This window comes from Mesoplodon bidens (assembly GCF_964165515.1).
Source record: "Mesoplodon bidens genome assembly, chromosome: 11".
NCBI classification, from domain to species: domain Eukaryota; kingdom Metazoa; phylum Chordata; class Mammalia; order Artiodactyla; family Ziphiidae; genus Mesoplodon; species Mesoplodon bidens.
Genome location: NC_138167.1, coordinates 30,199,016 through 30,211,923, shown reverse-complemented (window position 1 = coordinate 30,211,923; position 12,908 = coordinate 30,199,016). Strand labels below are relative to the sequence as shown.

Here is a 12,908-nt window from a genome sequence, read left to right as displayed (position 1 = left end):
TTTAAATGTTTTTCAGATTCTATGTAGATTTAAAACTTTCTTTCTTTGTTTTTTCTGTTTGAGATATGATATAGTCAAAATCATATTTCTTTGTTGTTTTCATCCTGGAATAAATAACAGAATGCTAGGAATTATATTATCACCATACCTTTAAATATATTGTACAATGAATTTTTAAGGAACACTTAAAAACATATATTTCATTTTAAAATTGCTTTTGTGGTCAGGGCATTTTTATTTAATAAAACTTTGTTGCATTTTGAAGTCATTTTTTATGTAGAAAATTATTTCTTGACCATACTGATTTTAATGTTTCTTGAAATAGGTTTTGTGATTGAAGGTACATTTTATTGGTGGGAATAATTGTGAGAGGTGATCACTATTGGAAAGCGTGAGGGGGATAGAATAATTAACACTTCTTTCCTGTTATGGATTGCTGGAAGGAGCCAGATTGGCCTATTATTAAGTTTTTCAAATATACATTTTGTAAAACAATATAATTTTAGAGTTTTTTTGGTCATGGATTTCAGAATTATATCTAGTAACAGTGGAAATAATTTTAGAAATACAGTTTCTAACTTGTTGATTTCCTTGATATTCTGTATATTAAGCAAAAGGATAAAGGAGCTCTTTGTTGAGTCAGGAAAATAACTTGTATTACATTACTGTTTCTTCTAGTTGCTTCCTGGTTTGTACTGTTGTTTGAATGAAGTGTTGTATTATAGACTGTTTGAGAAATGAGGAAGAATATAGTTGTGATAATGGTTTTAGACTGGGAACACAGTAACCTGCTTATTGGTTTCAGCATTCTACTGATTGTGTGACATTTAATCTTTTTCTACTATTTTCCCCCTCTAAGAACACAAGTTCTGCTCCCTATTTTATCTAGAATTCATTTGATAAACTTCTTTCTTTAGCTTCTTAAGCAAAAATGAATATAAAATTAGGGTACTATTCAATAAATTCCCGGAAGGCTGCCCCTCTGATTGCTATTAATGAGATTCCTGAATTGGGAGGAAGTTTAGATTACTAGCAGCAGCTGCTACCATTTATTGAACACTTAATATGTGTATATCTTATTTAATCTTCACTTCAACTCTATAAGGTAGGTAGTGTTATTTCCATCTTACAGGAAGGAAACAGAGGCTCGGCTCTCCCATAGGTAAGAGGCAGAATCAGGATTCAAACTTAGATTTTTTTCTGACTCAAAGCCAGGCTCTTTCCACTTATGCTTATATTCCCTACTCTAATATGTCTCTTGATCTAAAGTTCTATATTTTTCTAAGAAATTTACCTTTATACAATTAACTTTCAGCAGTTAAAAAATTATATAAATTTTCTATCATCTGTTAATTATAGTTATTTCTGTGCCAGAGTACATTTCTTGTGTATTTTCTTTGCGCTTATAAATAGCGTTTCTACCCCATATTCCTTCATTGTATGTTAAATCCGTTTTAAAATCCATTTTTAGCACTGATATATTTCATGAAGCATGCTTTCAGAGTTTAAAAATACATACTGCTAGGATTGATTTTATAAGAAATTATATATTTGCATTTTTGACACATTTTGAAGCAGTCATTTTAACATTGGTTTGTATAGCTGATCATTGCTTATTTTACTTGGGTGTTGTGAAGATTATAAACCATTAAACAGATTGCTTTCATGTTTCTGTAAAGCATTGTTTACTAACCTTCTTTATGTACTCACACATAGAGAAAATTATAATATTTAATATGTCACACTGGTAAATGGGTCACCCTGCTGCTCTTCGACTCAAATATTTGGCCCAGGGTGCCATTCCCCCTTTACCTTCATGTTGTGTCGTCTTCTCTACTTTATCTCCCAGTGCTGAGAGGAGTGATATTTTGGCATACCTATTAACTCATTTGTGGATGTATAACCCTTGTGAGAAAGTAGACTATAAAATGTCTGTTCTTTGGAGTTATGTGCTCAATAAACATACACATTTCTAGGAAAAGTAAAATTTTTAGTGGTCCATTCTAGAATGTTCACATTATGGATCATTCTAAGTCACGGATTCATGCTGGCCAGCATCTTTTATGTGAAGCCTTTGGAAACTATACTCCTTTACTTTTGTTTATAGCTTATAATGATAACAGGAAATCATGATTGTTAAGGCATCAGAAAATCATGATTGTTAACAGAAAACCATGATTGTTAAGGCATTTTATTATAAACATTTTACCTTCTGTCACCAACTAAAGCTTCATTGTATGTTACATATGTTCTTTGATCTTGTTCTTGCAATTTAGAAATGAACCTTTAATGTGCTTAAAATATTTGTGGTTATGTGGTAATAGTAACGATAATTGTACCTAACAGAAGAACTTGGTCAGGCATAAAATGCGAATTCTTTCAGTTTAACTGTTTATATTGTATACCCTCCAGATTTCAGAAGGAATATTTATAAGGTTTGATGCTTTTTTAGAAAATTTGTTACTATATTTAAATACTGCTGTGTTTAGAGTAGTAACTTAGCCCAACCCCAGAAGAGTCTGGTGTATGTCATTAGTTTAAAGCTACTGTTGTATAAAAACTTCTGTGAATTTCAGAATAATTAAAACAATTTAGAATTTTGACATGAAAATAGCATGAAATGTGTATTGTATAAACCTCTACTGTTTAAATATTTTTCCCCCTGGCTTTCCTACTGCAGTCAATGTCAGCCCAGTTCTTCACTGGAAATCAGAGGGGCCTCTGATAGTTCCCTGTCTGGTGATTCTCCACCCATCTCTTTTCCCCTATATCTCAACCATTTCAATAGGACTCCTTCGTAGTCGCAGTTCTCCTGTTCTAGCTTAGTATCTTACCATTTCCATCCAGTTTTGCTGTTGGAATTATCTTACCAAAGCACCGTTTGATCATGTCACTTCCTGGCTTAAAATTATATTTTCTCTTTATCGCCATAGTTAGTAGCCATCTTTGCATAACATTTAAGAAGATCTTTTGCATCTGGTCCCATCACTGTTTTATTTCCCATTCTTCTATTCCCCAGTGTGCGTAGGGTAGGCCTTATCTCCCTTCCCTAATTACCCTGTTGTTCACTCACTGATGTTTCTTATTTTGTTTGTATTCTAATCATGTCACTAACTTTTATCGCACTCACTGCATATTCTCACACTGGAAAACCCCTCATCTGTACCCACATCAGATGTTACCATTCTACAAAGTATTCCTGTTACCTCACCCTTTTTTAGAAATATCTTCCTCCAGTGATACTTTATACTTCCTTAAGAGCACTTACCACACTGTGCCTTGGAACATAATTAGTTGTATAATTCATTCTGTCCTTCCACTAGATTATAACCCTTTTGATGACATAGCTCGTCTTATTTAATTATGGTGTTTTGATGGTTGCTTAATATAAGTCAGGGAATACACAGACATGCACTTACACGTACACATTTTCATTTACTCAGTTTAAGTATCTAGTTTTTTATAGCACTGCCACATACAGTGCTAGTCTCTATGAAGAAGTAAAAAATGAATATAACATGGCTTCAAAGAATTTTTATTCTAGGAAAAAAAGATGATGCAAAAAATTGAAAGGCATTGTACACAAGTGCCATGAATGTACATGCAATGTACATTATATACCATGTCTATACATATTTGTAAGTATTTTGGGTTTGTCCTTTGGTACTGTATCACCTCTCCACGTACCTGGTTGTGTGTATGTTTATTAGATTTTTCTACCCATTTGACACACATTTCTATATAAAAATCAGTAACTATTAACAAAATACAAAACTTTTCTATTTAGGTAATTTTATTTTCAACTTTAATAAACTGAAGTTAGAATTTAGCTTAATATATTATTTAAGAATCAAGTAATTTTACTTAAATTTAGACTTTTTGAAGTACTGTCTCCATGTATTTGTTAGCCCAGTTTGCTTTTTGTTAAAGTGAGGTAATGATGCTGTCATAGTTTCATTTAGAGTAACTGGGGGAAAAAAAACTTTGCAGTGATCAAAAATTAATTTTATTTGCATAGTTTGATGTCATGCCATTGTGATACGTGCTTAAGTAACATGAAATTGATTATGCAGTGTTTGTTTTTGTTTTTCTGAAGATTGGGAAATATGGATTTGATTCTCACATATTATGATATGTTGTACAGATTTGTAAAATGTCAGTGCAATGTTCTGTGTACTTTCTTTATGCTCTAATATAATTAATTTGTTTCTAGATGCTGGCATCACCATCTACATCAGGTCAGCTGTCTCAGTTTGGGGCAAGTTTATACGGGCAACAAAGTAAGAATTTTGTATTTATTCTGGGATACTTTATTTAAAGAAAAAAATAACTACCAAATAAAGAATAATGCTGCCCTTGTGGGTTTATTCTAGGGTTTAAAAGGAAAGATATTTAATTTTCAGTTTTTCTTATTTTACTTAGCAGAAAACCTCATTATTTCAGACCTTTCTAATTCAAAATTATTTGGATACAGGGTAGATCAAAATTTATTTCTTCATCTTTTGTATGTGTATGTTCCTTTGCAGTATTTTTGAAGAAGATATGCTAAACTAATTAAAAATAGACATTCTCTATGTTTTCAGTTGGAGGAAGTTAAAGGTTTTTGATTGGTCAGTTAAGTAGGTTGTTTTGTTTGTGTTTTTTGGTCTTATTAATGTAAGCCCATTACCTAGCAGTTTGTGAAATGTTCTCTTTGTTTAGCAAATACTTCTTTTACTTTGGCTCAGTCTGGGTATACAATCTCTGTTTTTGACTAACAGTTCAAAGCTTTTTCCATATACGAGATTTTATTTCTTTTATGTGTTGTAATACTTTTATAGCTCTCAGCACAGTGCCTGGCGCATAGTAAGCGCTCAATAAATGTTAACTATTATTATGACATAATTTTTATAAAACTAAATTATAAAATTTTCCCTTTTTTAAATTAATTTTCCAAACTTTTATATATTAATAAGATTTGTCATATCTTTTAATGTCAGAGACTGCTGATCTCTCATCTCTGTAGTGGGAGGGAAGTGTTAAAAGGGATGTAAATTCCCATCAAAGATTACAGAATAATAGGGTAACTGAAGCAGACAATCTGATGACCAAATAATTTAACCAGCTTCAAATAAAAATCAGTTATGTGATTTGTAAGTCTTTCCCAGTATAATAAAAGGCAAAGTTTTGATAGATACAAGAGTAGTTTGTCATACCACTTTACCCTTCAATTTTATTTTGAAATTTAGTAAGGGGAAAAAACTTACTTTGTTAGACAAATATAGTTTCCATCTATTTCTTTTCTCTACCTCTTGTGGCATTCTTTTTGCTATGAAACACAATTTTGTTAGTACAGAATTAGTAAGGAAAATTATTAATTACAGATACTAGTTTTCCTCTAGTTAAGTAGAAAACATTTTTAAGCCTTTTATTACACAAAAAAGATGTTGCTTATTTATCAGCAAATGTTCATTCTAGTTATTGAGGGAATATTATTAGCTAGCAGTTTGTTTCGTTTGGACTGTTTTTGTTTGAAGCCTACTACTTTCACCTTTCTGGTAACCCTTACATTCGAAATATCTAGTTAAATTTTAAAGCTACCCTTTATTTCTATAGAGAAACTGCAAAGAACTTACATTGCTTTCTTTTTAAAGCCCACAATTTATCACAGCAGAAAGTAGATAATGGAATAGAGAAAAGTTATATCTGAGAATCCAAGGTTATTTAATGAAGGAGAATAGCAATTATTTTACAATATAATCAGCTATATGGTCTTTGAAAATCTGATCTAATTTTTTTAACCTACAAATGTGAAGTTATAATTGGGCTAAGTTATAGAATGGATTAGGTTTGGAATATGGTTATTTCATTGGTAAGGTAGACATTTATTGATTTAATTTGTGTACATGATTGTGCTGATGGTTAAGGATATACAAAGATTAATAAATGAGCAAAGTTATTTTCATTAGGAAAAGTATTTTAAGGTACTTAGTAATTTAAAAAGAAGTTACATATGACAAATATTTCCTGTTGAAGTTTAGTATAATAAATGGCTTTATTATTGTAGCATTGATGAACCAGCATTTTCAATTCATGGCTCACTCTTTTAACTGACATTGTAGGTATTATTTTTTTTAATGAACCTTAGATCAACTGAAACTGAAATGTCTCAAGTCAGGGTACAATTATTCCTTTCTAGTGCACAGATCTAGAAGCTACAACTAGTAAAATAAAATAAAATAAAACAGAGCCTGAATTCCTAGTCTCTGTCTGTTAGGATAGACCTGACAGGGCCAGATAAGTCTTTCAGCTTGTAAGTAGTCTGAACACACACCTTCTCAGAGAGGAGAACACCAGCTACCATGTAGGACTTGAGGGTCAGGGCTTTGGTAGTATAAGTAAGTCAGAAAGATAAAACTTGAGGGGCTGACCTTATTTAATAAAGGATGGGGAGATAGAATAAGTAGGTGGGAATAGATTCATGATGGTATTCTTATGGCAGCTAACTTTAATTGTGCATTGGGCTTGATATTACAAAGTTCTTTTGCCCCGCAAGTGTATTGAGTACCACCATTAACTCTGTATTCAGATTGGCAAAGTTCAGTAGGAATTTGAGCCATTAAAATGGAGGTTTACTATCTGTTTTGTGTTCTTGATGATCAGAGAGATTAGAGGTGGAGAAGGAAGAGTGCCCTCTTCAAAACTGAGACTCACTGAGTTTAAAACAAGGGAAGGAATTCCTCTTGGAATGGATACAGAGCTGCTTAAAGTGACTTTTCGCCGGATTTGGGTGGAAGTGATTGTATAGTACACAAGGGTACCCAGAAAATGCTGGATTAGGAGCTTGTGTGATCATGGGTTCTAGTACAGTATAGTTGTATCCAAATATGTAACTTTTCATCCAAGGGTTTATGTGACTACTGTGCATCAAGTGGTAACTGTAGAAGCTGGTGAATGGAATCTTGTATTCAAGTTGCATGATGTTCTCTACTTGTTCTCTACTTGTGCGTAAGATCTTAAGTACACTGTCTAGGTTTAAAGACCCCTGGGCTCCCTGAAGTGTGTACTAGATGGGAATGAACAGGGAGCCAGGAATTAATTTCCCCTGGATAGTCAATGCATTGAAATTAAGTGGTAGTATCGTTGGTGTGACTTTTTCTTTCTTACCAACAGGATTTAGGGCCTTGGAGGATTTGAGAAAAAGGAGTACTTCTTATATGCCTATAATCTAGCCACATAGGTTAACTAGCTGTCTGCATGAATCCATTATATACATTTGTGTCTGAATTCTCAGAGGACCCAGACCACTAGCTGGGAAAGGAAATAAACTTCTCTTTCTGGTATCCGGACTCCTGGCTTTAAAGCAGTGGCATAGCCTTATGCTTTCAACAACATCCCTTTGACCTCCTATTTTAAGAATACATATATGAAAGCTACTTGTTTTGTGGAGAGCCAGAGCACAGGTGGAATGGTTCAGAAATAATACTGTTGACAGTATAGTTAGGCATATGACACATTTTGGTAGCTTTTAGGAAATAGGATTATTTAACAGATACTTGAATTAATAATGAATGCCCTGGGAGTTCTTGCTCTCTAGAAGCATTTTATAGTTGGGGAGGTCAAGACATATTTATATGCAAAGTGTTAAATACCATAGAGTAAAAGGCATCATGTTGAATGATATGGACAGACTTGCAGATTGGAGAGAAAAGCACAGTAAGCTACAGTGGTATGGGAAAGGTTCAAAAAGGAGGTAGGAATTGAGTTTAACAGATATTTTTGAGTGCCTACCATATATATTACATCATGCTAGAGACTGCAGATGTGTTGTAGAAGAGAGCATTCTCTTTTATGCCATCTCTGTACAGTGTATATATGCCTTCGGTGTTGCTGCGTTTATTTATTGCACATCTTCATTGCCTTTGTATCCTCAATACTCTGTACACGATAGGCACTCACTGAATGTTTGTTGAATGCATGATGAACAAGATATGGTCCTTATATATAATCTAGTAGGATAAATACACAAGTTATTTTCCTACAAAATAGAGGCAGAAGTACAGAGTTTTCTGGATACTTGAAAGGTAGGAGTAATCACATACCTTAAATGATCAGGACAGGATTTACAGATGAGGTCATGTTTGACATTGCCCTTGAAGAGACCATGAGTAAGGTTGTTTCAGTAGTGGGAACAAAATCTACAGCATGGGATAAATTTTTGAGTGGTTTGCTTTATCAAGACAAGGGAAATCTATTAGGCTGTTACATTGGTTTCAGCCAAGAAATACAAATCTTCACAATTTTATGGAATCTATCTCAAGATATTTGCTACTTTTTAAGTTCAAGAACGCAGCTATAACATACTCTTTTCCCCCAGAAAACAACTATTTATAGGTGAAAACCATTATTACTTCATTGGACTATCTCATTTTATCTTACCTTTAGGACCACCTGTTGATTTTCTTTTCATAGGCACGTTTCATCCCTCCACCCGACCCTCACTCCCCAAAAGCTAATAGTTATTCCGTATTTTCTATGTGTCAGGTGCTATGTTAAGTACTTGATATAAATATAAACTCATTTAATCTTCACAACAACCCGATTAAAGGTTAAGGGACTTGCCTAGGGAGTAAGTAGTAGAGCCAGGATTGCCTTACTTTGTAAGTTTTACTATGTGAACATGAGTTGAGAACAGCAGTTTCTTTGAAACCTGGATGCTACATATTACTTACTGAATGTCATGACCCTAGGAAGCAATTTGCACACAGTAGAAACTGCATATGTTAAATCCACAGATTCCAAGAGTCTGCTGACTAAGGCATTATGATAGGATTTATTCATTTATTGTGTTATTTATCTAGTACCTACCATGAGTGAAGAATTATTCCAGGATTGAAGAGTATGGCAAATAACAAAGTTCCTGCTTTCATGGAGCTTATATTTTAATGAAGAAGGTCAGAGAATAAGCATACAAATAAATTTATTTACTTAGTAAATAATATGATTCTGATAATAAGTACTATAAAAAATTGTCAGGTTAATGGATGAGTGGATGGGATCAGTAGTTTTCGAGCAGGCAAAGAGGCTGTCTCTGAGGCGGTAGTATTTGAATGGAAACCAGTCTGTTGAGAAGTGGAAACGCTTGGAAAGATCTGGGGAAGAGCTTTTCAGGTACAGACAACAGCAAATGCAAATGGTCTTACTCATGAGAATATAAGAATGAACTTCGTGTGTTAAAAGATGAATGAGAGGGCCAGTATAATGAACAAAGAAAGTGGAAGGTTAATGGGTAGCAGGTGCCAGGTCATGGAGTCTTGTAAAGATTTGGTAAAGCATTTGGATTTATTCTAAGTTTAATGGGAAGGATTTTCAGATACAGTTTCATTTTTAAAAGATCACCTTGCTGTGTAGAAAATGGACTGAGTGGAGGAGGGACAGTGACAAGAAAAAGAGAAAGACAATTAGTGCAGTAGTCCAGGCGGGAAAGTAGGGTGGCTTTGGACTAGTGCTGGAGGTGTTGAGAAATGGTTAGGTTTGGGATATTTTGGACATAGAGCTAATATGATTTGGGGATGTGGGATATGAAAGAGAGGGATCAAAGATGATCTCTAAGGTTAGAGACCTGCGTTACTTTGTGAAAGGGTGCTGCTAATGTATCATGCAAATTTAGGTTGAGGAGGAGGAGTACAAAGTATATATAGGAGATTCACACAGCTGTTCCACAGATGGAGTGCCACCTGCTGTAAAGATCCAGCCAGATGTTTGGGACTCCCGGCTGGTTCTAACACAGCAGCAACTTCTCATAGTTGAGGATTTTGAAGCCAGGTTAGCTCCATCCATGCTTGTCTCATACATCCTTACTACCCAGAAGGTAAGCCCACTCTTCCTCCAGGCATATCACTTGTCCTCATTTTCATATATCTTGCAGTTTTCTCAGACCGAACTGGTGTGACATTTTTATTCCCCTGACTCCTCATCACCACCACCAAATGCCTGGCTAGGTCTCTCATTATTCAGTTCATGTACAGTATTGTCTAGGAAACATGTTCTGATCCCACATTCATTCTGCTTTCATGTCTGAGTGTTGCCCCCATATACACTAAGTACACTGTACATGTACTGCATGTAAACATCTTGATCATAGCAGTTTGTTTTTGCGGGGGGGGTTTGTTTTCTTTTGTAAGTAGTCTTGTATATCTCTGTAGAACAAGAGGAGGGAAAGTATTCTAGGTGGGGAGAAGGATATGAGTAAAGATACTGAGGCATATTTTGGGGAGGGGACTAGGGAAATTACAAAGAAGATTGTAAGTCAAGTATGTGGTATCTAAAAAGAGTTTGTATCGGGGTGAGTAAAGTATTAAAATTGATTAGAAGAGTATATTATGTCAGTTATTTCTCAATAAAGCTGGGAAAAATAAAGATTAGAAGAATCTTTTGGGTCTTGACAGAGCATTTTAAAGACTACACTGTGATTGGATTTAACTTTAGAACAGTGATTCTCAACCCTGACTGCCCTTCTAGAAACACCTAAAGAGTTAAAAAAAAAATCCCACTGCCCATGAATTTCCCAGACCCAGACTAAGTCACAGTTTCTGGGTGTGGGACCCAGATATTAAAGTTTCCCACGTGATGTGAAGGATAGCAACTACTTCAAGAAGCAGAAAGTGTGATTCGTTGAAAAAAGGTATTGAAATTAGAGTCAAGAAATTGGATCACGGGTTTTTTTGTTTGTTTGTTTGTTTGTTTGTTTTTGTGTGTGTGGTTTTTTGCTTTGTATTTTTTGTTTTTTGGGGGGTTTTGCTGCATCGGCAGCATGCAGGATCTTAGTTCCCTGACCAGGGATCAATCCCATGCCCCCTGCAGTGGAAGCGCAGAGTCTTAACCACTGGACCACCAGGGAAGTCCCTGGATCATGGTTTTTATTCTTCATTTTTTGTGATCTTGGGTAAGTCACTTAATGCCTGATGTTAGTTCATTTATAATTAAGTTGAAATGATCTTCATCTGTAACTTAGTTAGATACTCTCTGGAGACTTTTCTATCCCTAAAATACTTTGATTTTAATGAAGGAAATTGTATAATGAAATGGTGTTACAGGGAAGATTAACCAGCTAGGTTCAGGACAAGTTGGAGGTAAGAAGACATGGGGACAGGTTGGAGGTAAGAAGATGGTTGCCCTTTATGTGTGGGCAAGACAGTGAGTTTAGGGAAGGTAGTTGCTTTGGGAATGGAATGGGGGATACTTTAAGCCCTCTTGCATCATTTAAAAATTGTCTCCCTTCTCCTTAAAGATTTCAGGAGACTTCATTTAAGTATGAGTATTCAAGGATTTGGTTGCTGTTTTTTTTTTTCTTATAACTTGTATTATTACTAATATTGTTAATCTTTAGCAAAAGATTGAATAAAGCATGGCATATCATGCCATAACTATTTAAGGAATGTGCTGTTAATCAGTTTGTGCAATGGAAATAATTCATGGAAACATTTCTTAGGTCATATTCTTTTGGATTTCTGAAAAATGATCAATAAAGAATTCAATTCATTCTTTGTTTAGCACCCTGCCAAATAGGAAGTAGGAATCTACTTAGAATATGTTCATGTATTCCTTCTAATATGGTATTATCCTTTATTATCACTTTGTCAAATAGAAAGAAAACTTTGCTTCAAAACTAACCTTTTAAACTGCCTTATAACTTTTTTTATCATTCTTTTATTCCTTGTCTATAAAAAGGGGATAAATACCTTCTCTATAATTTTTATAAGGAGATGAAGTAGCATAGTGCTTCACATATTTCTTAGGTGCTTGATAAAATTTAATTCTACTTGTGCCCTTCCAGTGCACAAGCTCAGGCATACATATTTATGTTTTCTTACTTGTAGTTATTTCGTGTCAAATTTTTTTTTAAGCTAATTTTTTTATTCCCCCTCTTCACCCTTTCAGCTTACATGTCTTCTTCTTGGTATAACATTTTAGATAATTTTCTATCATCTTTCTAATTATACTAGTAAAAGTAAAATTTTCCCTCCCTTGACCCGTACCCAGCTGTAATAGTTTGACTCAACTCAAATTTAATGACCGTGTATTTTTGTTTGCTAGAAATAAATCTTTCTCTGTTCCTACTCAGTGGTATTAATTCTATATGTTTTAAAGGAATTCAGTTTTAAATTGAATTTAAAATAACTCAATTATAAAGTATTCAAGGTTTGATGATCCAGTTTGAAATTGATGCATTCCTCTCTACTCACCAGGTTCAATAAAATGCAACTCAGAACTTTTGAATTTATTAGCTGTTTTTATGAAATCAAGTGTTTTTTAAAGGAAAAATAAAAGTAAATGCTAATCTTTGAGTTCTTTATTCCATATTGTCTTCCTCTACTCTCCTCACTATAAATTAAGTGTGCCAATCCTTAAATGACTAAATATATTACCTTATGCATTCTTGTTTCCTTCTCCAAAATTTTTTTTTGCTAATGTTCAGATAATCTCCTCTAAAATATTTCTGAAGTTACGTATTTTCATAATACAGCATAGAATAATAAGTATATGAAGAGTTGAAGTAAACACATCTCATGAGTCTTTAGAAGGGCTTATTGAAGAGCCAAAGGGTGCAATTTTTTGGAACATGTATGTTTATAATGTTGAAGGTGTAGAGAGTGAAATGGGAAGGAAAAGTAAATGTGGAGGAAAAGAAAACTTGACAGTTATAGAGAAGAAGAGAAAGAAAATGGAAGAGTTAAGAGATGTTGGTTTAGAAAAAGTTTGAAGTAAACATATTCAGAAAAAGAAAGCAAGAGAAAAAAATAGATAAAAGGTGTTACAAGTCAGTAGGTACTCACAAGGGTGCTCATTTAGTGTTTTATTGGGCTCCCATAGGTCTGCCATTAAGAACACTAGGAGTCTTGGTTCTTTGTGTCACCTTGGAGAAATCA

The 12,908-nt window shown here is 34.1% G+C and overlaps 1 protein-coding gene across 7 annotated transcripts in view; it reads left to right on the top strand.

Annotated features, from left to right (window-relative positions):
* Window positions 1-12,908, top strand: part of CNOT2 (CCR4-NOT transcription complex subunit 2) — a gene marked incomplete at its 5' end in the record, with an annotated part of 114,047 nt that overhangs the window by 75,123 nt on the left and 26,016 nt on the right. For 6 of the 7 annotated variants that reach the window (XM_081250101.1, XM_081250100.1, XM_081250099.1 and 3 more), the window contains one exon: window positions 4,214-4,280. In XM_081250101.1, coding sequence (XP_081106227.1) covers window positions 4,214-4,280 — 67 coding nt within the window. Of the gene's footprint in view, window positions 1-4,213; window positions 4,281-12,908 lie in introns of those variants that run through there. The other variant, XM_081250105.1, reaches the window with a different exon arrangement.